This window comes from Phaseolus vulgaris, chromosome 3, assembly GCF_051622355.1.
Source record: "Phaseolus vulgaris cultivar YP4 chromosome 3, ASM5162235v1, whole genome shotgun sequence".
Taxonomy (NCBI): domain Eukaryota; kingdom Viridiplantae; phylum Streptophyta; class Magnoliopsida; order Fabales; family Fabaceae; genus Phaseolus; species Phaseolus vulgaris.
In genome coordinates, this window is record NC_143500.1 from 32945766 (window position 1) to 32970867 (window position 25102).

A 25102-nucleotide genomic window follows, 5' to 3' on the forward strand; every position below is an offset into this window, starting at 1 on the left:
TCGTCCATATATTTAAGGGCAATAGTCAATTTAGTATAGTGGTTTTTAAAGAAATCAATTTGGTCCCTATGTTTCTTAAATTTATCCAAAATGGTCCTTTTTGTTAAATCCCCTCTTACGGCGTCAATGGCTGCTTATGTGGCAGAGAGAAGGGGAATTTGATTTACTGTGAGGTGTGGCATGTCAACTGAGGTGGATGGTTACATTAGTTTAGTGAAAATTGAAATAAGGGTTAGGGTTTTTTTATTTTGAATTGGGGGTTACAAATTTTGGGTTTCGGAAAAACAACATTCTAAGGTGCGAGTGTGAGAAGGATTTTGAGGTGTGATCCTGTGGTTCATGCCTTCATTGCGATTGTGAGGTGGTATCCCGTGGTGCGATCCCCGACCCATTCAAAAGGAGCGATCCTATGGTGCGATTGTGTGGGGGCAGCGATTGTGGAACTCGAAGGCATTGTCGAGTGTGGTTGTTTCTAAGGTTAGTACTTTTTTACTTACTTTCAAAGTGGTTATGTTTTGTGATTACTTTTAGAGAATATTTACAAAGTAGTTTACGATGTAGGGTCCACCATGTGCAAGATTTTTCTATGTGTGGTCCAACATTTCGTTTTTGACATAATTAAGTGTAGGATTGGTTTGTAATTTGTTTGTTATTTGTGGTCATATGTATATTTATATTTGATAAGGATACCTTGTATCAAGTTTGTATCATGGAAGAATGTTATTTTCAGCTTGTGGTCCACCATAGTGGGACATTTTGTGATGCGAGATATGTTGGTGGTGATACATCAACATGAGAATGTGAGAGTGATAGATGGAATTACTTTGAAATAGTTGGCATCCTAAAGGAGATGGGGTTTTTAACAGTACAGGAGATGTGGTATTCACGAGAAGGTTGTGAAAAGTTGGAAACTAGATTGGTGGTTCTGGTTGATGATGGTAGTGCATTAGAAATGCTGAAAATTGAAAATACGCATGGTGAAATTCATTTATTTTTAGTGCATGTTGTTTTTAGGTGATGGTGTGGAACCCGAAGGTGTTGAAGGTAGTGTTGAGGATGGTGGTAATGTGAAACCCGAAGGTGTTGAAGTTGAGGATGCTCATAAAGAGAGTAATGCTCATGACATTTTTAAGAGAGAGTTACAATTCCAAAAAACTTTTGGAATGACCATCATTGAATATATTCAATGGACCAGTTACCAATATTCATTGGTCATGGTCTCCCATTAAATTAAGGAGGGATCCACAACAATTATCCCCCTTCCTGACTTAATTAAGGGGTATCAATAATTCAACTCCCCCACAACAGTGTTACCAATATTCATTGGTCATGGTCTCCCATTAAATTAAGTAGGGATCCCCAACAATTCTCCCCCTTCCTGACTTAATTGAGGGGTATGTTGCTTTTAGGTGATGGTGTGGAACCCGAAGGTGTTGAAGGTAGTGTTGAGGATGGTGGTAATGTGAAACCCGAAGGTGTTGAAGTTGAAGTTGATGATGCTCATAAAGAGAGTAATGCTCATGACATTTTTAAGAGAGAGTTACAATTCCAAAAAACTTTTGGAATGACCATCATTGAATATATTCAATGGATCAGTTACCAATATTCATTGGTCATGGTCTCCCATTAAATTAAGGAGGGATCCACAACAATTATCCCCCTTCCTGACTTAATTAAGGGATATCAATAATTCAGCTCCTCCACAATAGTGTTACCAATATTCATTGGTCATGGTCTCCCATTAAATTAAGTAGGGATCCCCAACAATTCTCCCTCTTCCTGACTTAATTGAGGGGTATCAATAGTTCTGCTCCTCCACAACAATGCTACCAATATTCATTGGTCATGGTCTCCCATTATATTAAGGAGGAATCCCAACAATTCTCTCCCTTCCTGATTTAATTGAGAATATCAATAATTCAACTCTTACATAACAGTGTTATTAATATTTATTGGTCATAGTCTCCCATTAAATTTAGAGGACTTTGGCAAAACCATTGCAACTTTTTTACGTGTTGTTAGGTTCCTTTAGGATTTTATTTTTGTCTTAAATGTGTATTAAAAAAAGTTATTTTGATTTCATGAAAATAGAACTTCATTAAAAAGTTGAGGCAAATTTTCCTTACACCATAACCCATAATCTCCACCATATTTTTCAGATAAATGACAAAAATAACTATGCAAAATAATAAAAATATCTTAAATGAAAAAGATTATACTTTCCATCCCTTTTCCATAATATATTTTTAAAATATATTTTGAAATTTTAGATTTTTTTTTTATAAAATATATTTTCAAATTTTGTGTTTCAGATTTTCTTTTTTAAATAAATTTTTTTATTTCAGATTTTTTTTTTCAAAAGAAGAATTTAATTTTCAAATTGTATTTTTCGAATTTTGAATTGAAAATTTTAAAAAATTACAAGGTGAAAGTTATAATGCATGAAGAATTTGCCAAAAATTGAACAAAATGATTTCTTAAAGTGCATGATAAATAGATCTTTTGGAGATATATAAATAATACGGAGATAATGTGTTTTAAAGAAAAATGATTTTTTTCTTAAATAAAATTTAAATAGTTAAATTTTTTATTTGCAAATTTTATACTTAAATAATAAAATATTATTAATTAAAAAATTAGAACAATATAAATAATTTATATAATAAAAATATGTTTGAAAATGTATAATGTTTGAATTTAAATTTGTCATTATATAATGTTTGAAATATATATTTTTTAAATTAGTGAATAAATTATTTTAGTAGCTATGAAACTAATATCATAAATATAAATTTTAAGTTTTAAATAAATTGTAAATAGCGATTGATAAATTTAATTTTGATGAATGTTATAAAGATCTTATATTAATTAAATGAATTTTACGGTTTATTTGTTTATGCTTATTTATTATTCTCAATAATTGAAGCACCTTCTTGTGATGTAAAGAGAAAAGAAAAAGTTTGTCATGTATGAAATTCCACTAATAATTATATTACTATTAAATTATGATAATATATATAATATTTATATTACATTTTAAAATCTCTTCAAAAATTTTAAAGTAAATTTCTTTTACGTATTCTGAAAAAAAAAATAAAGAAAACAAAAACAAATTTCTTAGTTATGAACTTACTGTACGATATTTAATAAAAAAAACCGATTTACATTATTCATATTTATTAAAAATACGTTTTTAGAAAAAGTAAAAATTAATGAAATAGTTAAAAATTAGTCAAAAGATATTATAATAAATACTTAACATGTTCAACTTTCCAGAGCCTTATATCAAATATGAGTATATAATAAAACAAAATTTATACGCTGTCAATGTATTTCATTCAAATTAAAAGTAAATTAGCGTAAATTTATAAAATTAAATGAGTAAAATACAAAGTTACCATACATTTAATATATACTTATTTTAATATATTATAAACATTAGTTTAAAACAATAAATATTTAATTTAGAAAAATAATTTTCTTATTTTTATTTTCTTACAGAGATTTTAAAACATTTTATTTGCTATCACACATATTTAAAAAAACAACACTTATCATTAAGAAATTAAAAATCACAAAAGAAATAAAAGAGGAATTGGTGTAAGGAAATTATTTTGCTAGAAGCAAAATATAGAATCTACCAGAGCAGTGTAGAAAGAAACCTATATCTTGCCGTGTCAGTTACAACCACAATACACGTGGCAAATTACTATTTGTTAATCCATTGATATTTTTGTCATTTAGTCAGGGCAACCAAGCTATAAATACCACTCCTTCATACCTTCTTCCTTGCATATATCGCTCTATTCCCAAATCCCTATCTCAAAAACCTAATTTGCAGTTTTTAATCTTTCGATTTGAGTTTTCGTCTTAATCCTCAAGGTACCTTCTCTTCTCTCCCTTTTTCTTATTTGTTTACCAAATCGCAATCTGATTAACCTCAGCTTATTAAGTTATACTTTAGGTCTTCTTCGTTGATCATATTCATGTTTCGATCATTTCCTTATGTTCATCTTTGTTGGTCCGTTTTGTCGTTGCTGAACCAGAACCGATTATGTCCCCTTTTCTTGTTCTTTAATCCGTTTGTTTTATGCAATATTTTTTACGGCTTTTAATTAGGCTTTGTGGTTTAATTTCTTTTCTCGTTTTGAAGGATCTGTGGGTTGTGGTCTGTTTGATTCTGTAATCTGTTTGTTGTTTGCAAAATTTTCTGTACACTTTCTCGGTTTTTAATTAGGGGTTCGTGATTTATTATTTTTTAGTCATTTCTGAGGGCTAGAGTTTATGGTTGAATTAGAGTTTGTGGTCTGATTGATTATGTAATCCGTTTGTTGTTAGCAAAATTTCCTGTATACTTCATCGGTTTATAATTAGGTTTTTGTGATTCAAACTCTTTTATCATTTGAGGCATGAGTTTTGTGGTTGAACTATGGCTATACTACACATGTCTATGTTATTGATGTTTTAGTTTCTGATTGAACAGATGCAGATATTCGTGAAAACTTTGACTGGCAAGACCATAACCCTCGAGGTAGAATCGTCTGACACCATTGATAATGTCAAAGCTAAGATCCAAGACAAAGAGGGTATCCCTCCAGATCAGCAGAGGCTGATTTTTGCTGGTAAACAACTTGAGGATGGAAGAACCCTTGCCGATTATAATATTCAGAAGGAGTCCACCCTCCACCTGGTGCTTCGTTTGAGAGGTGGTATGCAGATTTTTGTGAAGACTTTGACTGGAAAGACCATAACCTTGGAGGTGGAGAGTTCAGATACCATTGATAATGTAAAGGCCAAGATCCAAGACAAGGAGGGCATCCCTCCGGATCAGCAGAGGCTGATATTTGCTGGTAAACAGCTTGAGGATGGAAGAACCCTTGCCGATTATAATATTCAGATGGAATCCACCCTGCACTTGGTTTTGAGGCTTAGGGGTGGCATGCAAATTTTTGTGAAGACTTTAACTGGAAAGACCATAACCTTGGAGGTGGAGAGTTCAGATACCATTGATAATGTCAAGGCCAAGATTCAAGACAAGGAGGGCATCCCTCCGGATCAGCAGAGGCTTATTTTTGCTGGTAAACAGCTTGAAGACGGTAGAACCCTTGCGGATTATAACATCCAGAAGGAATCCACTCTGCACTTGGTTTTGAGGCTTCGGGGTGGCATGCAAATTTTTGTGAAAACTTTAACTGGGAGACTATAACTTTGGAGGTTGAAAGCTCTGACACTATTGATAATGTGAAGGCAAAGATTCAGGACAAGGAAGGCATCCCACCAGACCAGCAGAGGCTCATATTTGCTGGGAAGCAGCTGGAAGATGGGCGTACCCTTGCGGATTATAACATCCAGAAGGAATCTACTCTGCACTTAGTGTTGAGGCTTCGCGGTGGAATGCAGATATTTGTGAAGACTCTGACAGGGAAGACCATTACCTTGGAGGTGGAGAGCTCTGATACAATTGATAATGTGAAAGCAAAGATTCAAGACAAGGAGGGCATTCCACCAGATCAGCAGAGGCTTATTTTTGCTGGGAAACAATTGGAAGATGGTCGCACCTTGGCAGACTACAACATTCAGAAGGAATCCACCCTCCACCTTGTCCTTCGCCTTCGTGGTGGCCTTTGAGCGTTTTCCTATTGGATGTTAACATCTATTGTGTACCTTGGTTTGCTCCGTGTTAGGTGTTGCTGTGATGTGCAGCTGTTGTATTCTGAAACTGCTCTATTGACTATTGCTCCGCCCTATTCTGATTTATAAATACAGTATTCTAATTTCCCTATGTTTCTCGAGTAATTCGAATATAGAAATATATTAATTCGAATATAGAAATATATTAATTACTAAATTAGTCTTTAAACTAATTTCTGATCTTTGTCTTTCCGATCTTTGTTAAGACCACATGTAACAAACACCTTTTGAATTTAAATTCATAAGAGTAGAAGTATTAGGTCTGAAACCTGTTGGATCGTTAAGCAACTGTTGTGGATGTCCTTAGCTCTCTAAGCTTCATATTGCTCGTGAACTATTTTTTTCTCTCTATTGTAGAGAATATATAATATATAATAAGATGATAATTGACTATATGTATTTGGTGGTGTTTATCAGCTAGATTTGTTGTATTGTGTACTTATTTGAAGATTAATTTTTATAAACATCTTTGTTTTTATTTGGTATGTTATAATTGTTATTAATTGGCTAATGGCTATATAATTATAAAGTCGTTTTAGTGTGTTTCTTTTTGTTCTTAAAAGGATTCTGTAAAAATGATTTCAGCTTCAATGTGCTTTAACTCGACCATACTGTATTATTGTATTCCTAGATAATTCCTCTATAATAATCTTCTCCCAATAAAAAAGTTATACTCAATCAAATTACAAGTATGTTATTTTGCTATAGAATGCGTTTAACATATAGAATGAGTTTATTTAAAAAATAAAAAACTTTTTTAAATAAAATAATAAGAGTTATGTTTTTTTGTGTGTTGTGTCAGTGTTGTAAAACTCTGGGACACGCGGTTCTCAATGTATGTCGCGCTTTACTTTATAAGCACATTTCATGGTGGAATCACTAAAAAATGGCCAACTAAGGATTCGGCGATATTAAGCTTACCTTCCTATGCTTCTATTACCAAGCTATATCTAATTTCTCTTTATATTGGTAAAAAGAATTTATGTATAAGAGATGTTTTAGTATTTTTCTTTTGATTGGGTTAATAAAACTTCATATAGATATTTTTTTAGGAAAATAATTTAGATAAAAGCAATAAATTATATTTTACATAATTGGAAACATTAGTTGACCATAATATTTATCCTTTTAATTTTGTCCTATCAGGTGACCTGATTATTCTACATGTTAATAACTTTTTTAAAATTTTCTTTTAATTTTAGCGACCTAATTATTTCTGTTGATAGTTTTTTAAAGTTTGTTTGTAAATTATGTGTAATAATATCAAGAGAGATATGCATGGAAATTGTAGTTCATTTTGTTGGGACAATTTTTTTTTATCCAAAAATAAAATATTTCTCATTCCTACCAAACCATATGACATTCTTTATTGAATATGGTTATGGTAAATCACTAAACTAATAAACCAAAATGAACTTAAATTATAGTTGTTAACTTCATTTTAATCTTAAAAGTACAAACTTGATAATATAGTTTAAAATTGAAACCCTAATTGAAAATTTACACTGTTCTTCATTGCTTGATTTTCCTTTCAAAAAGACTTCATGGAAAAATTCTAAACTTGAATTCTTTTAAAAAAATCTTTTCTAAGAGAGACCTAAAATTATGGAGAGAAACTAAAACATAACATGGGAAAATTCTAAACTTGAAATCTTTCAAAAATATCTCCTTCTCTCTATTATGGAGAGAAATTAAAACATAACATAAACCTCGTAGTAAATAATTCAAGTACAAAATGGAGAAGATATTATATCAATACATAGTTTTTAAAAACTTATCATATTCTCACTAGATGAATTTTATGAATTTTCTCTTTGTAGAAAATTCTGAGAGGAAATTTCAAATTTAAAATCTTTTATAAAATAAGATAACCACATTCAAAGAGACACCTGAAATCATAAAGAAGAATTCAAAATTTGAAACGAACCTCAATAAAAAAAATAAAAAATGGAGAGGGAAGTATTAAATCTATAATAGAGAATATAAAAAAAAACAACGTAAAGATTTGACAACGAAGATGTAAAAAAGGAACAAAATCGTTCTAAATTTTTTTATTAGAGAAAGAGAGAGGAAAGAAGCTAATTAGCTAAGAGGTTAAAGGAAGGAATATGAATAGATTATGAAAAAAATGTAATCACCATTTTCACCAAAAACCACTAGAACTTACTATATTATAAAATCCTTGTTAAAATCATAAATTCTTCTGGTAAATATATATATATATATATATATATATAACTGTTAACTAAAATAACTAATTAAATTAAATTTCAAAATTAGATTAATTATACAAAATAATGATTATGTATAATTTAAATTACAATTATATATTATTAAATTTTAGTTTTATTCAAATATGTAAAGATTTTCTTCAATTTTAGTTGAGGACGACAAATGTTTATTGTCCTAACATGTTCTAAATATGAATAATATCTAATTTTTTAAATTGAATATTGAAACATATATATATTTATTCTGTCTTTATTATTTTCATCTATCTCAATATTTATTTACTTACGATTCCATACTTGTCATTTTTATTATTTAAATAATTAATATATTTTTAGTTGATTAGGTAACTTAAAAAATTATATTTTTTTTTTAATTTTGTAACCTATACATATATTTTATTTTTAATTTTTTATATAATTATTTAAATTTTATTCAATATTGTTAGTTGATAGTTTGATTTGATATTTATATAACTATAATTTAAAATTTAAAGAAAATATATAATATTTTGATATGATAATATCATACTTCCTTATTTTTTTAATTAAAATAATATTTCATTAAAATTGATATATATATACTTGCTTTTGAATCTATAATTGTATTGCCACCTTTTTATTATTTGAGTTTAAACATAAAGGATAATTCATTATGTAATTTATTTAAATTGCATATTAAAACAATAAATGATAAAGGGTTATTAATGAATTTAGCAAAATTTAATACAAACTGGCAAAACTGAAGATAGGTATTAAAATTTTAAATTCATAATTCTGAAGATAGAAAAAGTGATGTGAACCTATCGATACCTATTGCCGTGTCAAATTAAATTACATGAAATTATTAATCTAACAACATCGCTTGATAAAAGACAAACTCTTTATTATTAATAGCGGAACACAGGTCCTGTGTATTTGATTTTTTTATTTTTATTATTTATATATATTTATTCGCACACTTATATTAAAATTATAAATTTATAGTTGATTTTAATAAATACATATGAAAAGACACATAAATTATCTAAGTACATGATATGCTTTTGATATTGAAAGTTGTATGTATTCAATAGCGACATCGAAAGCTGGATGTTTTCAATAGCGATATCGAAAGTTGTATGTCTTCAATAACAACATCGAAAGTTGTATGTCTTCAATAGCGACATCAAAAGTTGTATGCTTTCAATAGCGACATCGAAAGTTGTATGCCTTCAATAGCGACATCGAAAGTTGTATGCCTTCAATAGCGACATCGATTTGACATTGAAAGTTGTATGTATTCAATAGCGATATCGAAAGTTGTATGTCTTCAATAGCGACATCGAAAGCTGTATGTCTTCAATAACGACATCGAAAGTTGTATGTCTTCAATATGTCTTTAATAACGACATCAAAAGTTGTATGCCTTCAATAGCGACATCGAAAGCTGTATGCCTTCAATAGCGACATCGAAAGCTGTATGACATCGAAAGTTGTCGTGCAAGTCCTTGACTCAAGTCATAAACATTTAGAGTAACCATGTGACCTGTATGCAAGCCAAATATCAAATTTTAGATATTAGGGAGAAACATAAAAGTTATGAAAACATAAACATCAAAAACACATACTAGTGGTAAAGCTCATATATTTTAGAAAACAACTAACCGTGGCATTGAAAATCACATGAGCGAATATACAATCATCATAAAAAAAATATCAAATATCAAGTAAAAATTATAAATTATTATAGTTTAAATAAACTCATTGATCCCTTTTTGAATCTGCCTCCGGTTTTTATACAAAATAAATTTTAGCAGTAAAATTAATAAATAGAAACTTGAAAATAAATACTACATTGACATTTATAAAATTTAAATGACACATAAAAGAAAGTATTGAAGCATAACACATGAATATTAGGTGAGTGATATTGGTGGGTGTTATAACATATTTGAGAGAAAAATTCCTGTATGGGAGATTTAAAAACAAAGAAACCACAATGTCAAGTGATAATAAAGTAAAACACTTTACATGAAAATGTGTCTCTCACTGCAGTGGAATAATCTATCTAATATAAGGAAGATGATGCAAGTTGGGACGATCTTTCATATTAAAGTTTTTTTTTTCTCTATGCAAAACAAAACTTGGTTTTGATGCAGTTTGAATAATTTTTTGATATCCCAAACAGTATATCATTTTCGTACAACAATGTCATCTGATGGTAGAACTGATGGTGTTTCAATCCTTGGTTCCCATCAGACGACTCTGGAGGTTTTTGGTTAGTTCGACCATCTGAATCTTGTTATTGTATTTGATAGTGACTATTCGAGAGCGAGACTACGTGTGCAAAAAAAACCTAGTGAAGGAGGACGACACAACAAATATCTTTAATTTTTATTTAATAGAGACAAATAACGTACCAATGTTTTTACTCTCCTGCTAATGCAGTCCACATCTAACAATAAATATTAACAAATATCTTTAAATTTTAACTAAGTTTTAATTTTTTTTTATTTAATAGAGAAGAAGAGCAGTTTAAAACAAAAAAGTAGTGTACCATCTCTCAACTCTCCAACCAGTTAAGTAACAACAAATAAAATAAAATATTATTGAAAATTAAAAAACTGTTTTATTAACTTCTAAAATTATAAAATATCCAAATAACCAAAATAAATTAATAAAATAAAATATTAAGTAAGGATAAAGTAGAAAAAGAATTTAGAACAGTTAAAGTGGAGAATATCCTTTATATATAGGTATAGATTTTCACTTTTATTTTTTCATCCAACACCTTTTTATTTTTATTTTCTTATTTAGTATCATGTTTAATTTTTTTCTCAGATAGTATTATTTTGATTTCTAAATATTTATAAAATTGTAATACATTTAAATACTTATAAAATTAAAATAGAAGAAAATTTAAAAAGATATCAAAATAAGTAATAGTAAAAATTAAATAAAATTGTTTGGATATTTTATAAAAAACAATTTAACTGAATGGTTTAAAAAATTATAAATAAAAACTAAGTTATTCATTAATGATATGTATGTAATAATAAAAAATTAAATAAATAAATTTATTATTAAATTTAATAAAAATGTATAAATTATAATTTTAAAATAAAAATTAAGATAAAATTATATTTAAATTAAAAAATTATATAAATAAGAAGTTATATATAAATATATATCATAAATTATAATAATAAATATAGACATGAAAGAGAGTTTGGTCATGTCTCCTTTCCTCTACACTGATGTTGCTTGCCTTACTTAGACATTCAGCCTTAATACAAGAGGATGAACTCTAATCCGACTCAATGATTGATATAAGGTTAAAACCACCAGTAAGATAAGGGAAAATCCTAATCAAACATAACGACTTTGATCACTAAGATAAAAATATGATTTATTGTTCAGGTTAATAATTAACTCAATCTTTCACAACTTCCTCCTCAGTGCAAAAATTATAATAACAAATATAATTATATAATATTTTTTATATTTGTTTAAAATTTAGAATTTAGGGTGTGTTTGAATTAGAGGTTGTGGATGAGTGGAAGTGTGAAGAAAGTGTGGAGAAAGTTGAATGTGTTTGGATTGGGAGATGTTAGAGTGGATGTGTGAAGAAAATTTATTGAAAAGTGTGAATGATGGGATAGTTATGAGAGTATTTTAATATATTTTGAATAGTGTAAATGGTAAGATTACAAATTTACCCTTGTATATAAATAAATAGGAAAATGAAATATTAATTAGTTTAAAGGATATTTAAGTTAATTAAAATAATTATTATTATATTATTTAATTTCTATTACATTATATATAATAATAAAATATATTTTTTGTCTATGTGTAAAAAAATAATAAAAAAATGATTATTACTTTCGTACATAATTTTCATAATTAAGATAATTGTAAGTTTCAATTATAACTTAAAAAATAATATAAAATTGAAATGAATTAAAAAAAACAGAATATAGAAATGAAATATGAATTTATGTCCAAAATATTAACTAACCCTAAACCCTAAAAATATTATTTATAAATAAAAAACTATTTCTTATAAACAATTTAATTTTTAAACACTAATAACTATCTACGATAATTATTAATTTTGTGCATATTTTAGTTAATTAAAATAATTTAAAGTTTTATTTATAAATAAAATAAAAAAATGTAAAATTTAAAGAAATAATTAAACATAATTTTAAATATAAGTATAATTTGATCATTTTCTATTATTTTTTTCTCCAAACTTTGACTGTATTTTTAATTACTACAACCTTTTTTTATAATTTTTTAATTATAAGATTATAAATTATGTATAACCTAACAAAAGAAACACTAAACATTATTATTATTACTATTTTTAAAATATGTATTCATATTTATAATTTTAATTCATATGTAACAAAATAAATATTCATATTTCAATATAATCTTTCCTTCCAATACAAAATTACACAAACAACTTATCACAATAATTAATTTACTAATATAATTAATAAATTTCTCCTAAATATCCAGATCTAAAATTATAAAGTAATTAACATCAATAATTACTTTCAAATAATTTAAACAAATTCAATTCCAAAGAAAATTTAAACATAAATCTGAAAACTATGAACATAATCGATTTTCAGTTTCCTTCAAAAAGTCACATAATCGATTATCCACAAACATAATCGATTATGTTTGTAATGCAAAAACTAACATAATCGATTATGTTAGTTTCATAATCGATTATGTTAGTTTCATAATCGATTATGGTCAAAATAACACATGACCCATAATCGATTATGGTTGCCAAAAATTTCCAGATAACCGATTATGTGAGCAAACATGAAGCTGAAATAATCGATTAGGTTCAAACTGAAATAAAAAAAAACGTAACTCAGGACACACATGAACCACCAAACTCACTCTCCTACCTCTATTCTCACTGAAGACCCTCTCCAAGCACTATATCAATGCAACTCTTTCTCTGTCAAGGCTAGCTAGATGTATATGTGGTGTAGATATGGTGGTCTTCGAAGTGGTGTAGATATGGTGGTCTTCGAAGGCACTTATATAATGGTTCATCGTGGCAGAAAGAGTTACTGTGCGTAACGTGAATAAGGGGCAACATGGTAAATGAAGGAATCCTACATGGCTTTCCACCCTTCTCACCCTCCTATCTCCTCATATCACAGATGAACCAAAAACCACTCTCCTTTCCATTCACCTTCACCCTCACCCTCACCCATCTACAGATCCAAACGGGGGTGGCACCCAACATCCGTCTGTGCCTACAGTGCCACCCCCAAAAGCAAACAAGCCCTTAAAGTTTAAGTTTTAAGTTTTAAGATTTAGAATTTATATTTATTTTATCCGTAATATTTATTTACATCAAAATAACTATAAAATATTTTATTTTATCCTCTTTGTATTAATATTTTTTTATAAATTTTTATATATTTAATTTTTAATTATTAAATTTCAAATTTTGTTCTATTTCAATTTTATAAACATTTAAATTTAATATAACTTTATAAATATTTAAAATCACTACAATTTTATAAATATTTAAAAGTAAAAATAATGCTATCTAAAGAAAATAATAAAAAAAATATTAAATAAAAAACACTGAATATAAAAATAAAAGTGAAATAATAATATTTAAAAAATAAATAAATAAAACACAATTACACCCGCGAATGATGAAGCTTACCATTTCGCCGTCGGTCAGTTATTCAAAGAAAAGTATATACGAAATATTGATAGCAAAGCTTGGACTTTCATCTCAAACTCTTTTTTCTTTCGAATCGTAACCATGAAATTCAGTCAATGTTGGCTTCCTCGGTTACACCGTTGGCCACACGCATTCAATCGCATTATTCAAAATATGGATTTTCAATTTTTAGATTATCGAAAAACTTAAATGTTTTCTTCTACCAAATGTCCTTTCAGAAAATATCTGTTAGTAAAGTTTCTAAAAAAAATAATTTTACTAAAAACTGAAATATAACTTTTATAATTCAAAAATGTCATATTATTTTTATTAAATCAATTAATGTAGTAACAAGTTTTTTTTATCGTGAAATATTTCTATCATACCATAGTTATTTTTAATAAAAATAATTTTTAATTTTTATAAATCAGAGTTTTGTTTAAAAGTCTGAATTCTAAATTTAATGGTATATTAACTTACTTTCATAAAAAGATATTATAAGATTCTGTCCTTAACTTTTATAATCTGTTATGCTGTAGACACCGTTGATGAAAAGTAATCCATTGCGTGTCAGCCTTATCTTCATAGTACACGTGGCAAACTTTATTAGTTAGTATGGGGATATTTTTGTCATTGCGTCTCTCACAAACAAGCTATATATTCTAACCATCGCTCTATTCTTCCATTCATCGCTCTATTCTTCATTTCGCACATCTTTCATCGTTTCATCTCCCCTCTCAAGGTACTTTTCTTTCTTCTCCCTCTTTCTCATCTTTTTCCTCACCCTCATGGGATTAACTTCAATTCATGGGTTTTGCTTATGGCTTCATTAATCATCGTATCCTCGTTCCGATGTTTTCAATTTTGAATGTTGTATCTGTGTTGTCTGCTTTTATCATCGTTGAATCTAGATTCATGCAATTGCTTTTCGATTCTGAGATATGCGAGTTTAATTAGCATAATATTCGATTCTAATTAGGGTTTTCTATTTTCATTTTTTTCTGTTTATTTCTTGAGGATTTAGGGTTTTGTGATTTGACTGTAGTGTCTACATATGTCTCTGTTCTTATGGATTGGTTTGTGATTGTACAGATGCAGATATTCGTGAAAACTTTGACTGGCAAGACCATAACCCTCGAGGTAGAATCGTCTGACACCATTGATAACGTGAAAGCCAAGATTCAAGACAAGGAGGGTATCCCACCTGACCAGCAGAGACTTATCTTTGCGGGTAAGCAACTCGAGGATGGTCGCACTCTTGCCGATTACAATATCCAAAAGGAATCCACTCTCCACCTCGTGCTTCGCCTCAGGGGTGGCATGCAAATCTTTGTCAAGACCTTGACTGGGAAGACCATTACCCTTGAGGTCGAGAGTTCAGACACCATTGATAATGTCAAGGCCAAGATCCAAGACAAAGAGGGCATCCCTCCAGACCAGCAGAGGCTGATTTTCGCTGGGAAGCAACTTGAGGACGGAAGAACCCTTGCTGATTACAATATTCAAAAGGAGTCAACCCTCCACTTGGTGCTTCGTTTAAGGGGTGGCATGCAAATCTTTGTCAAGACTTTGACCGGGAAAACCATTACCTTGGAGGTGGAGAGTTCAGACACCATTGATAATGTGAAAGCCAAGATTCAGGATAAGGAGGGTATTCCCCCAGACCAGCAGAGGCTTATCTTTGCCGGGAAACAGCTTGAAGATGGAAGAACCCTTGCGGATTATAATATCCAGAAAGAATCTACTCTGCACTTGGTTTTGAGGCTTCGTGGTGGAATGCAAATTTTTGTAAAGACGTTGACAGGAAAGACCATTACTTTGGAGGTTGAAAGTTCTGACACCATCGATAATGTGAAGGCAAAGATTCAGGACAAGGAAGGCATACCACCAGATCAACAGAGGCTTATCTTTGCTGGGAAGCAGCTGGAAGATGGGCGTACCCTTGCTGATTATAACATCCAGAAGGAATCCACTCTGCACCTGGTGTTGAGGCTTCGTGGTGGAATGCAGATATTTGTGAAGACTCTGACAGGGAAAACCATTACCTTGGAGGTGGAGAGCTCTGATACAATTGATAATGTGAAAGCAAAGATTCAGGACAAAGAAGGCATCCCACCAGATCAGCAGAGGCTTATTTTTGCTGGGAAACAATTGGAAGATGGTCGCACCTTGGCAGACTACAATATTCAGAAGGAATCCACCCTCCACCTTGTCCTTCGCCTTCGCGGTGGTTTCTAAGCTTTTCAATTGTCCAAGTGTTCTTTCTTTGTACCCTTGATCATTAGCTTGTGCATGTACTGCTGTCTGTGTTTCAAACTGATATAGTGAACTCGTGTGTTCTGAAATCAAATAAAAAATATCTTTTTCGTTTCACAAATTACTTTCATCAGAAATTTGCACCACTCTTTGGTTATTGAATCTTGATTAGGCAGATTTTTTTTTTTTTTCTGGGACTGAACTTTGGAAAGCCTAAATTAGAGTAAGCAAGCCTGACCCCTGTACTGTTTATTTATTGATTAGGGCTTGTGCCATTAGTCCCTGTTCCTCAACTTAACCAGATCAGTTGTTTGGGTCATGATATGAGACCAGGTCATCCCTTTGCTCGACACTTGATATATCATAATGTGTTATAACTTCCTTCCTAACGAGGAACCAGTGTGAGAGATAAAGAAGCGTTATGAGATAATTTTGGAATTGTATTCTTACATTATTTTAGTAAATAATTTATTTTATATACAATGATTACTGTTTTGTCGATACTGGACTTCTGGTTCGTATAATGTGGGTCTCCAAGTTTCATATTCTTTTACTCGCAAGCGTCGTATTATTTTGCCTGCTGTTTGTGTTCGATGTTTTAATGAAAATATAGTTTATTTTGAATGCTATCTAAATATCATTGGATATTTTATTGAACTGAGTTAGTTTGCCTTATTAATTATTATTCACTCCTAAAATTAGTATTAAAATATCTATTTTAATATTAATTATAACAATGAATCTTCTATTTTCTATGTATATATAACAATTGTTGTAATTTTTAACTAAACAATTTTATCTTTTAATGAATAAAAATATTCTTTTCTTTAATAAAATGCATAACTACACAAACAATACATTTAGATAATGATACTATATCGGTTATAAAAATAAACAATATAAAACATATTTCTTTCAATATTTATTGAAAGAATTTAAGCTGAATCTGTATCAATTAATTAAAATGAAAATTTTAAAATACGATGAAGTCTGTCTTATAGTAATATTTATATAATATTAGCGATACAATAGTTTCTATTCTCTTTTCAAAAGTTTATCAATAGGTGGGGCAAATTTATTAATATTTGAACCCAAAATTTACGGTTGACATCATAGTTAGAGATGGTATGTATAAATGATGTGTATTCTAACGATAAATCAAATGTCTAATTGAATATTTGCGTATATATTTTGGATAGATGTCCATTAAAATATGATCATGATAATATATTAAAAACGAAAGAAATAATCAATTTGACATCTCAATTTATAAATTTTTAGTTGCATAGACTACATTATTATTCTATAATTAAAGAAAAAACATGATTATGAGAGAGAAATATCTCTTTGTTGATTACTGCACAAACTTAAATGCGTACAAATTCTATAATATAAAAACTAAAAGTATAATTATTAGGTATTGAAATGTGACGTTTGATGAACATAATCTAGGGAAGAAAAACCGAAAATAAATGAGTGTGATGATCCCAAATAGCTATACTAACTATAAAAAAATATAAACTTGAAATTTAATGAGAAAAACATCATAGTAGGTCACGAAAGCAACAACATTTTAAGAACCTAAAAAACAATTTTAGAATAAAAAGATAATAAATATTTTATTATTAAAATACAAAAAATTATATAAATAAAAAAAAATAATTATTCAAGTTTTATTTTGATATAATTATAATTTTTTAGAAAAATGTTTTCTTTTTTCTTTACATTTTTTTAGATTTTTATTTTATCCATAATTAGATTATATTGTCAATTAGATTTCTTCTTTGAAATCTTAATAATGAATAGAACAAATTTCATATCTTTTTATTAAAATAAATTCATTTTTTCTCTTCGAATCTTTTTGTATATTAGATCATCTATATTCACGTGATTTGACTAATTTTAAAATTAGTTATGCTAGTTCAGTATCTGATTGTTAATGAAGATTTTGTGGTGTAGGTTGTGTTATTTTTGTGTATTTTGGAGTTGGAGCTTCTTTGGAGTACCCAACCATCTAATTAGGTTGAGAAACTAGTTTTATCTTTCAACAATATTGCAATAAGTGACATATTTCAGTAATTTCATATTAAAAAAAGATATTTATGAATATTAATTGATAAAATAATTATAATATAATCTTTAATTTATGGATTTAAATTTTTTACATATTTTGTGATTATAATATGAAAAAGAATAATTTATTTTCAAATTTGTGTTAATTTCAAGATTTTTGGGAAGAATGAAGATGAAAGGGCAAAAGGAGAATAAACAAAGATAAAAAGGGAAAGTTGAACGTTTCAACACTCGTCAAAGCCAGAAGCTCCCAGAGGATCTCACCCAAGTGAGCTCAATCTTGCCCAGGAGATCACTCCAAAGATGTTGGACTTTTCTTCGTCCAACTCGTCCAAGTGAACTCAATTACGCCCAAGCGAGCCCAATCATGTTCAGGCGAGAAGTCACTTAGCTCAAGCCCAACTAGGTTATGAGGCGCGAGACACAATCTTAGATATCAATTGGGAGAATAAAAGGTGTTAAAAAACCTTTGAGTAAGCAACCGTCAAGGAAAAACATCCTGAATCTTCTTTTCTTACTTTCCATGCTTGTAATGGCCAACATGAGTGGGTAATTCTATCCTTTGGGATTGTGAGTAATTTGTTCAAACTCGTATGTATTGATGTATATTTAAATATAATATTCTGTTTTTGATTGATGATTGGTATTGTCATTTTATTTGTAATGCTTGTTTACCAAGATCAAGATCCTTAAATTTGACTAGAAATGATGATTGGTATTGCCATTTTATTTGTAATGCTTGTTTACCAGGATCAAGATCCTTAAATTTGACTAGAAAGTATCTATAAGTTTCTGACCCAAATGACAATGCTTAACATATTTGAATGTTAGGAATAGATTTGTGTTAATTGCTATGAACATCTAATCGTAATTCTAAGAAGTTTTTATAAATATGCGAGGAATCAATATTTAGGAGACTTTCTTAATAATTTTATATGCGAGAAATTGATATTTAAGAGACTTTCTAAATAATTGTATATGTGAAGAATCAATATAAATAATTTTTAATATGGGCATCAACATCAATCAAAGGATAGAACATTACTATGCTTTTCAAAATACAGGGTAAGAAGGATGAACCACAATTCAAATTTTTCCAATTGATCCAACAAATTCTTTGACTTACTTTCTTTATAATTCTTGCAATCATTATAACAAACTCCCAACAAATTTTATTATTATTATTTTCCTATTTAGTGAATCTTATACTTGATAATTCAACGGTTCATTGTCAGTTCGATATTCGTCCTTAGGGACAAATTGTTACTTCTAACACAATACACTTACCATAAAATATACATCACACCCTAGGTTAGATAATCTGGATGTGAAGGTGACATGTTCACATGCACCATTTTCTCTTGCAAGGTTGTTTTGTTGTGAAAAAAAATTATTATTTGAATTAGTACGTACTAAAAAATTATTATGTGTTTAGAATTGATTGATGATGTTTTGGTAGTTGGTTGTGAATGTTAAAGTATAATTTGACTGATTGATGAAGTGTTAATTGTTCCTAAACAATGTATATGTTTATAACTAATTTAAGAAAATGATGGTTGTTTAATTATAGATGTATGTTTATTTGAGTAAGATAGTAAATCTATGAATGCGGACTAAGTGATTCAAATTAAAGTAATACGTTTTCAAAGACAAGTAGATAATGCTTTAAAAACTCAGTTTTAGTCACTTGGACCAAATTAAGAATTCTATAGATTTGTGTAGACTTGTTGAGCGAGACCCATTCTTTCTAGTGAAATTCATATTTTTAAAAACTTGAGAGCATTGGTCACTAGGCATGGGTAAACTTAGTCCCAGGAGTTTGGTTGTTGGGCAAACAATGTTCTCATTGGGTGAAACTAAGAGAATTAAAAATACTTCTTGTTGGGCGAGCCAAACTTTCATTGGACGTAGTTGTTTTATTTAAAAATCTAAGAGCTTTGGTAGATGGGTGAGCTAAGTTTGTTAGGCAAGCCTTTTAAATGAAATCTCCTAGTGAGTTAGTTGTTGGGCAAGTCATTTCTTGCCAAGTGAAGTGTTTTTATGAAAAATTTCCAGTGGAGTAGTCGCTGGACAAACATTTTGTTCGTTGCACGACTAAAAGTAGTTGGTTGTGTTGATATCTTTGGCTGTGTGAGTAGAATGTTAGTTGGGTAAATTACAATATGTGCTCAACTCGCTGAACGAGCCAATTGTTTTCTGGGCGAGAGTGTGTTTTTTGAACTTTAATAAAAATAATTTTTAAACATCTCTTAATGTTGAAATGTGTTTATTTTTTATTTTATTATTATCTTGGACTAATATATTGTATTTGAACATTTATACGATGTTATGATTGATAAATTTCAATTTGTCAGTATTTAAATTGAGTTCGATGTATATGTCTGAATGAAAATCATTGATAATTTGATTGTGATATAACATATGTTGTTATGTAGTGTTCTGACCTCAAGTTTGTTGAGATAAAATCGCTAGGATCAATCATCGCATCCGAGGTATTGTCCGCTTTGGAGATTTTGAGCCCTGTCACAGTTTTGTCCTTAAAAGGTGTCTCAGTGGGTTAAGGGAGGAAGGTGTATTTAAATTGTCATTGACCTCAACTGTTAAGCGATGTAGGACTATATATTGGTCGTACCGAAACATATAGGCATAATTATTTCCAGGGAGGGAGTATTGTGTTGAGATGTTATGAATATGTATTAATTTTTGGACTCTGAATTAGATGATCATGACTCTTTTGATACACTAACATAATATAGATTAAGGTGTTTAAGTGTTGAAAATCGAAGGACATTTCTATTTCCTATCCTGTGGTATGAAAAAGAATTATATTACGATGAAAAATTTACTTTGTCATATGAAAATGAGTTTTCCTAATGATGAGACTTTGTTGTGGGGTCAACTTAGTGGTAAGACATGTGCACATCTCTGAATTTAGTTTCGATGCACGAATCTTCTAAAAATATAGTCAAGAGTCTATTATTGTATGTTAGTAGATTTTTGACACAAGTAATGAATGTTATGTGAGAATTAAGAATATATATTTGGTAGTTGATTAATATGTTGTATTGTCAATTATGAGACATCAGATGATTATTGAACATTTACCTCCTATAGAATTATATTGAAAATTTTAAAAATACTATCTTATCCTACTTTTTTGTTCATGTTTATTTTTCATAACATGTGATGATCGTGTATTACACGAGAGCAGAGACTACATGAAATAGTAAGAAACTGAGGAGTTTTGTATATAAATTTGGAATTTTTTTTTTACCTTATGATGTATATATTTAAAACTTCTATAAAAAGAAAATTATTTTGTAATACTATTGTTCCGGTTCCGCAAATATAGTCTCACATCGCTCAGGGGTCGAGGCCAATGACAGTTTATATACTCCCTCCTCCCTCAACCCACCGAGGCGCCTTTTAAGGACAAAACTGTGATGGAACACCGACCTCCAAAGCAGACAATACCTCGAATGCGATGATTGACCCTAGCGATGCTATCTCTTGGACTTGAGGTTGGAACATTGGTGCCGTCTGTGGGAACGAAAATGGGTCCCAAGCCCTTCAACCAGGGGGAAACCACTCCCTTTAGAACTCGACTGGGGGGCTACACAGTCCTCATCGAGTTGCATTTCCTAAGTTCATTTTTGGTAGGAACAATTGGAGCTTACTGTGGGACCCTGATAAAACTTTTCCCATAACCACTACAAAAATCCGGACATACACTCTCAATATGAATATCCAATAGCTATTTAGAACTGTGAGACGCCCTGGGCCAAATGCGGGAAAAAAATGAAATGAGATTTGGATCCCTAAGAGAGCAACACATGGCATAATTACGGGTACTGCATGATCAGATAACTCGTAGGGACAATAATTACACCACTCAGGGTGACCAACAACACTCGGAGCATATCGCCGAATCTCAGAGGGTCCCCCGAGAAAACTCGAATCAGTAGGAGAGGTTGATATCTTGTACTCCCACTAGAAAATTATCTTGGAGGGGAAACCCATCGAGATCCACACAATGAAAGACAGGGAAAAATAGTCGTGGCCATGAGCATAAATCATACAAGGCCCTTCCTGACCCGTTGATCAACCGTACAATGAGGATTAATCTAAAGGGTTTTTATCCCTTCACGGATGAGGTTATGAGGGCCCAACTTCCTTGGAGATGAAGTTGGTCCAATCTTGAGAAATACTCGAGGACCTAGACCCCGAGGCACATGTTAAGGCCTATTTGACCCAAGCTCAACTATTCTTGAAGGACATGGACGTGCATTGCAGGCTGTTTCTCACCACTTTGATCGGGGTGGCCTTGGAATGGTACTACTCCCTGCCTAGAAACTCGGTAGACTCGTTTGACACGTTCTGTGGTAGGTTCCTCACCAGGTTCGTAGATTGCAAGCCCGTTGTTGAACATAGGTTTTCATGTCTCCAAATCCAAGAAGATTGCTTGAAGATTTTGTTGATGCTTGTGTGTGTGGGTTTTGTGTAGTTTGAATTTGTAAATTCTACTCATAGATTTGATCCAAGGTTGCTTGATTCAAGTTCTTTTGAAAAAAGGTGTTTTCTAAAGAAAGTGAAAAATCAACCTATTGAGTTGTCGTTTCAACCGGTTGTTTTACACTTAGTGTTTTTGAAAAGAATTTGAAAAAGCTTGACATTGGTTGACTTTGTTGTCAAGCCAATTCAACTGATTGTTTCGTGTTTTCAATCGGTTGATTTTTGAAAATTCTTAGTGTAGAAAGGAAGAACAGGTCTATGGAGGAACTTGCTAGAGCCATGTTAAGTGAGTCCTCTTTACCAAAATATTTTAGGGCTGATGTTGTGAGCGCAACTTGCTATGTGATGAATCGGGTTCTCATTAGACCAATCTTGAAGAAAACTCCTTATGAACTGTTTAATGAGAGAAAACCCAACATTGGTCATCTAAAAGTGTTTGGTTGCAATTGTTACATCTTAAATAATGGTAAGGAGAACCTTGACAAGTTTGATGAAAAAGCGGATAATGGTATCTTTCTTGGTTATTCATTAACTAGTCATGCATATAGAGTGTATAACAAGAGGCTGATGACTGTAGAAAAGTCTGTTTACATTGTTTTGATGAGTCTAATCACGTAGAATAGGAATCCAGGAAGAATTTTGTAGAAGAGGATGAGCAGAATATCATTCTAGAGAAGCTGGAAATCTGTCTAGAAAAACAACCGATTGAATCTGTGAAACAACCGGTTGAAACTCTATAATAGAATGGTCTTCCCAAAGAATGGAGGATTCTTAGAGATCTTTTTATGTAAAATATCATTAGGAAGATTGATAAGGGAGTTTATACTAGAACATCTGTCTCTAATTACTGCAAACATATGGCATTTGTGTCTCACATTGAACCCAAATCTGTAGGTGAAACACTTAAGGATGAGAGCTAGATTGCTACTATGCAAAAGGAGTTGAATTAATTCACCAAAAATGAAGTGTGGACTCTGGTTCCTCAATTTGACATCATGAATGTAATTGGAACCAGGTGGGTATTTAGAAACAAACTAGATGAAGCTGGAGTGATTACAAGAAACAAAGCTAGGTTGGTTGCCAAAGCTTACAATTAAGAGGAAGTCATAGACTATGATGAAACCTTTGCACTTCTGGCCAGATTGAAAGTTGGGAGACTGCTGCTTGCCTTTGCCTGCATGAGTGGTTTCAAACTGTTCCAAATCAATGTGAAGATTGCCTTTTTAAATGGGTTCATCAATGATGAGGTTTATGTCTCACAACCACCCAATTTTGAGGATCATCAACATCTCAATCATGTTTACAAGTTGAAGAAGGCTTTGTATGGGCTCAAACAAGCTCCAAGACAATGGTGTGAGAGACATAGCAATTTCCTCTTGTCTCATAGCTATGAGAGAGGCAAAATTGATAAGACTCTTTTCATTAAAAAGTCAAAATCTGCTATCATTTTGGTTCAAATTTATGTTGATGATATCATATCTGGTGCTACTAATGATAGTTTATGTGAAGAATTTGTGGCAGCAATGCAGGGGGAGTTTGAAATGTCTATGATGGGAGAGTTATCATTCTTCTTAGAGCTTCAGGTCAAGCAATCAAAGGATGGAATCTTCCTTAGCCAAACCAAGTATTGCAAGGAGATTCTCAAGAAGTTTGAGACGGAAAACTGCAAAGAGCCATCCACACCAATGTCTACAAGCTGTTATATGGATGCTGACTTTGCTGGAACAACAGTAAATCAAACAAAATTCAGAGGATTGATTGGTTCTTTGATTTATCTCACTGCTAGCAAGCCATCATGTTTGCAGTTTGTCTCTATGCTAGATTTCAATCCAATCCAAATCTCACTTCAAAGCTACAAAATGAATTCTAAAATATCTCAAGGGCACAACCACTATTGGTATATGCTATCCCTCTCACTCTCCTATTCATTTGGTTGGTTATTCTGATTCTGATTTTGCAGGGTGTAAGCTAGATAGAAAAATTACAAGTGGGACTTGTTATCTTCTTGGTTCAAGTCCCATATCTTGGCATAACAAAAAGCAAGCTTGTGTGGCCCTTTCCATTGCAGAAGCTGAATATATAATTGTTGGTAGCTACTGCGCTCAAATTCTCTGAATCAATCAATAGCTAAAGGACTCTGGATTAAAAGTCAACAAGGTGCCTTTTCTTTGTGATAACACAAGTGCTATTAATCTCACCAAAAATCAAATTCAACATTCAAGGACAAAACACATTGAGATTCGGTACCATTTTATAAGAGATCATGTGAGCAATGGGGATTGTGAAGTTTAGTTTATTGAAACTAGAAGATAACTTGCAGATATATTCATCAAGCCACTACCTAAGGACCAAAGAATTTTCTCCATAAGAAATGAGTTGGGTATTCTTGATTCTCAAATTCTGTCTTAATTTTGTTTTTCTCCCTTGTCTTACTCTATTTGTGAAGACAAAAATAGGGGGAGAATTATATGGTTTTCGGTGTTGAACTGCTGCTACTCTTATCTGGTTTATATCTAGTTTATAGCTGATGCTGTTTTGCTCTGATTCTGCACATCTTTCACTAGTTTTCACACTGATTTTTATGGTTTTCTTGTTGGAAATCATATGATGAAAACTGGTTCAATGGTGGTGTTTAAACCTGGGTACT

General features: G+C 30.7%; 3 protein-coding genes across 3 annotated transcripts; all 3 read left to right on the top strand.

Annotated features, from left to right (window-relative positions):
• Positions 1-4483: 4483 nt before the first annotated feature.
• Positions 4484-5782, top strand: LOC137807101 (polyubiquitin-like). The gene has a single exon (XM_090300675.1). It carries the CDS (start codon positions 4484-4486, stop codon positions 5204-5206), a length of 723 nt encoding a protein of 240 aa, XP_090156801.1. The 3' UTR covers positions 5207-5782.
• On the top strand, positions 5395-5782 carry LOC150028797 (ubiquitin). Its single transcript, XM_090300674.1, has one exon. It carries the CDS (start codon positions 5395-5397, stop codon positions 5626-5628), a length of 234 nt encoding a protein of 77 aa, XP_090156800.1. The 3' UTR covers positions 5629-5782.
• Positions 5783-14279: 8497 nt separating this feature from the next.
• LOC137807100 (polyubiquitin) lies at positions 14280-15991 on the top strand. The gene is made up of 2 exons (XM_068607556.2): positions 14280-14356; positions 14707-15991. Exon 2 carries the CDS (start codon positions 14707-14709, stop codon positions 15850-15852), a length of 1146 nt encoding a protein of 381 aa, XP_068463657.1. The 5' UTR covers positions 14280-14356; the 3' UTR covers positions 15853-15991.
• The last annotated feature ends 9111 nt before the right edge of the window (positions 15992-25102 follow it).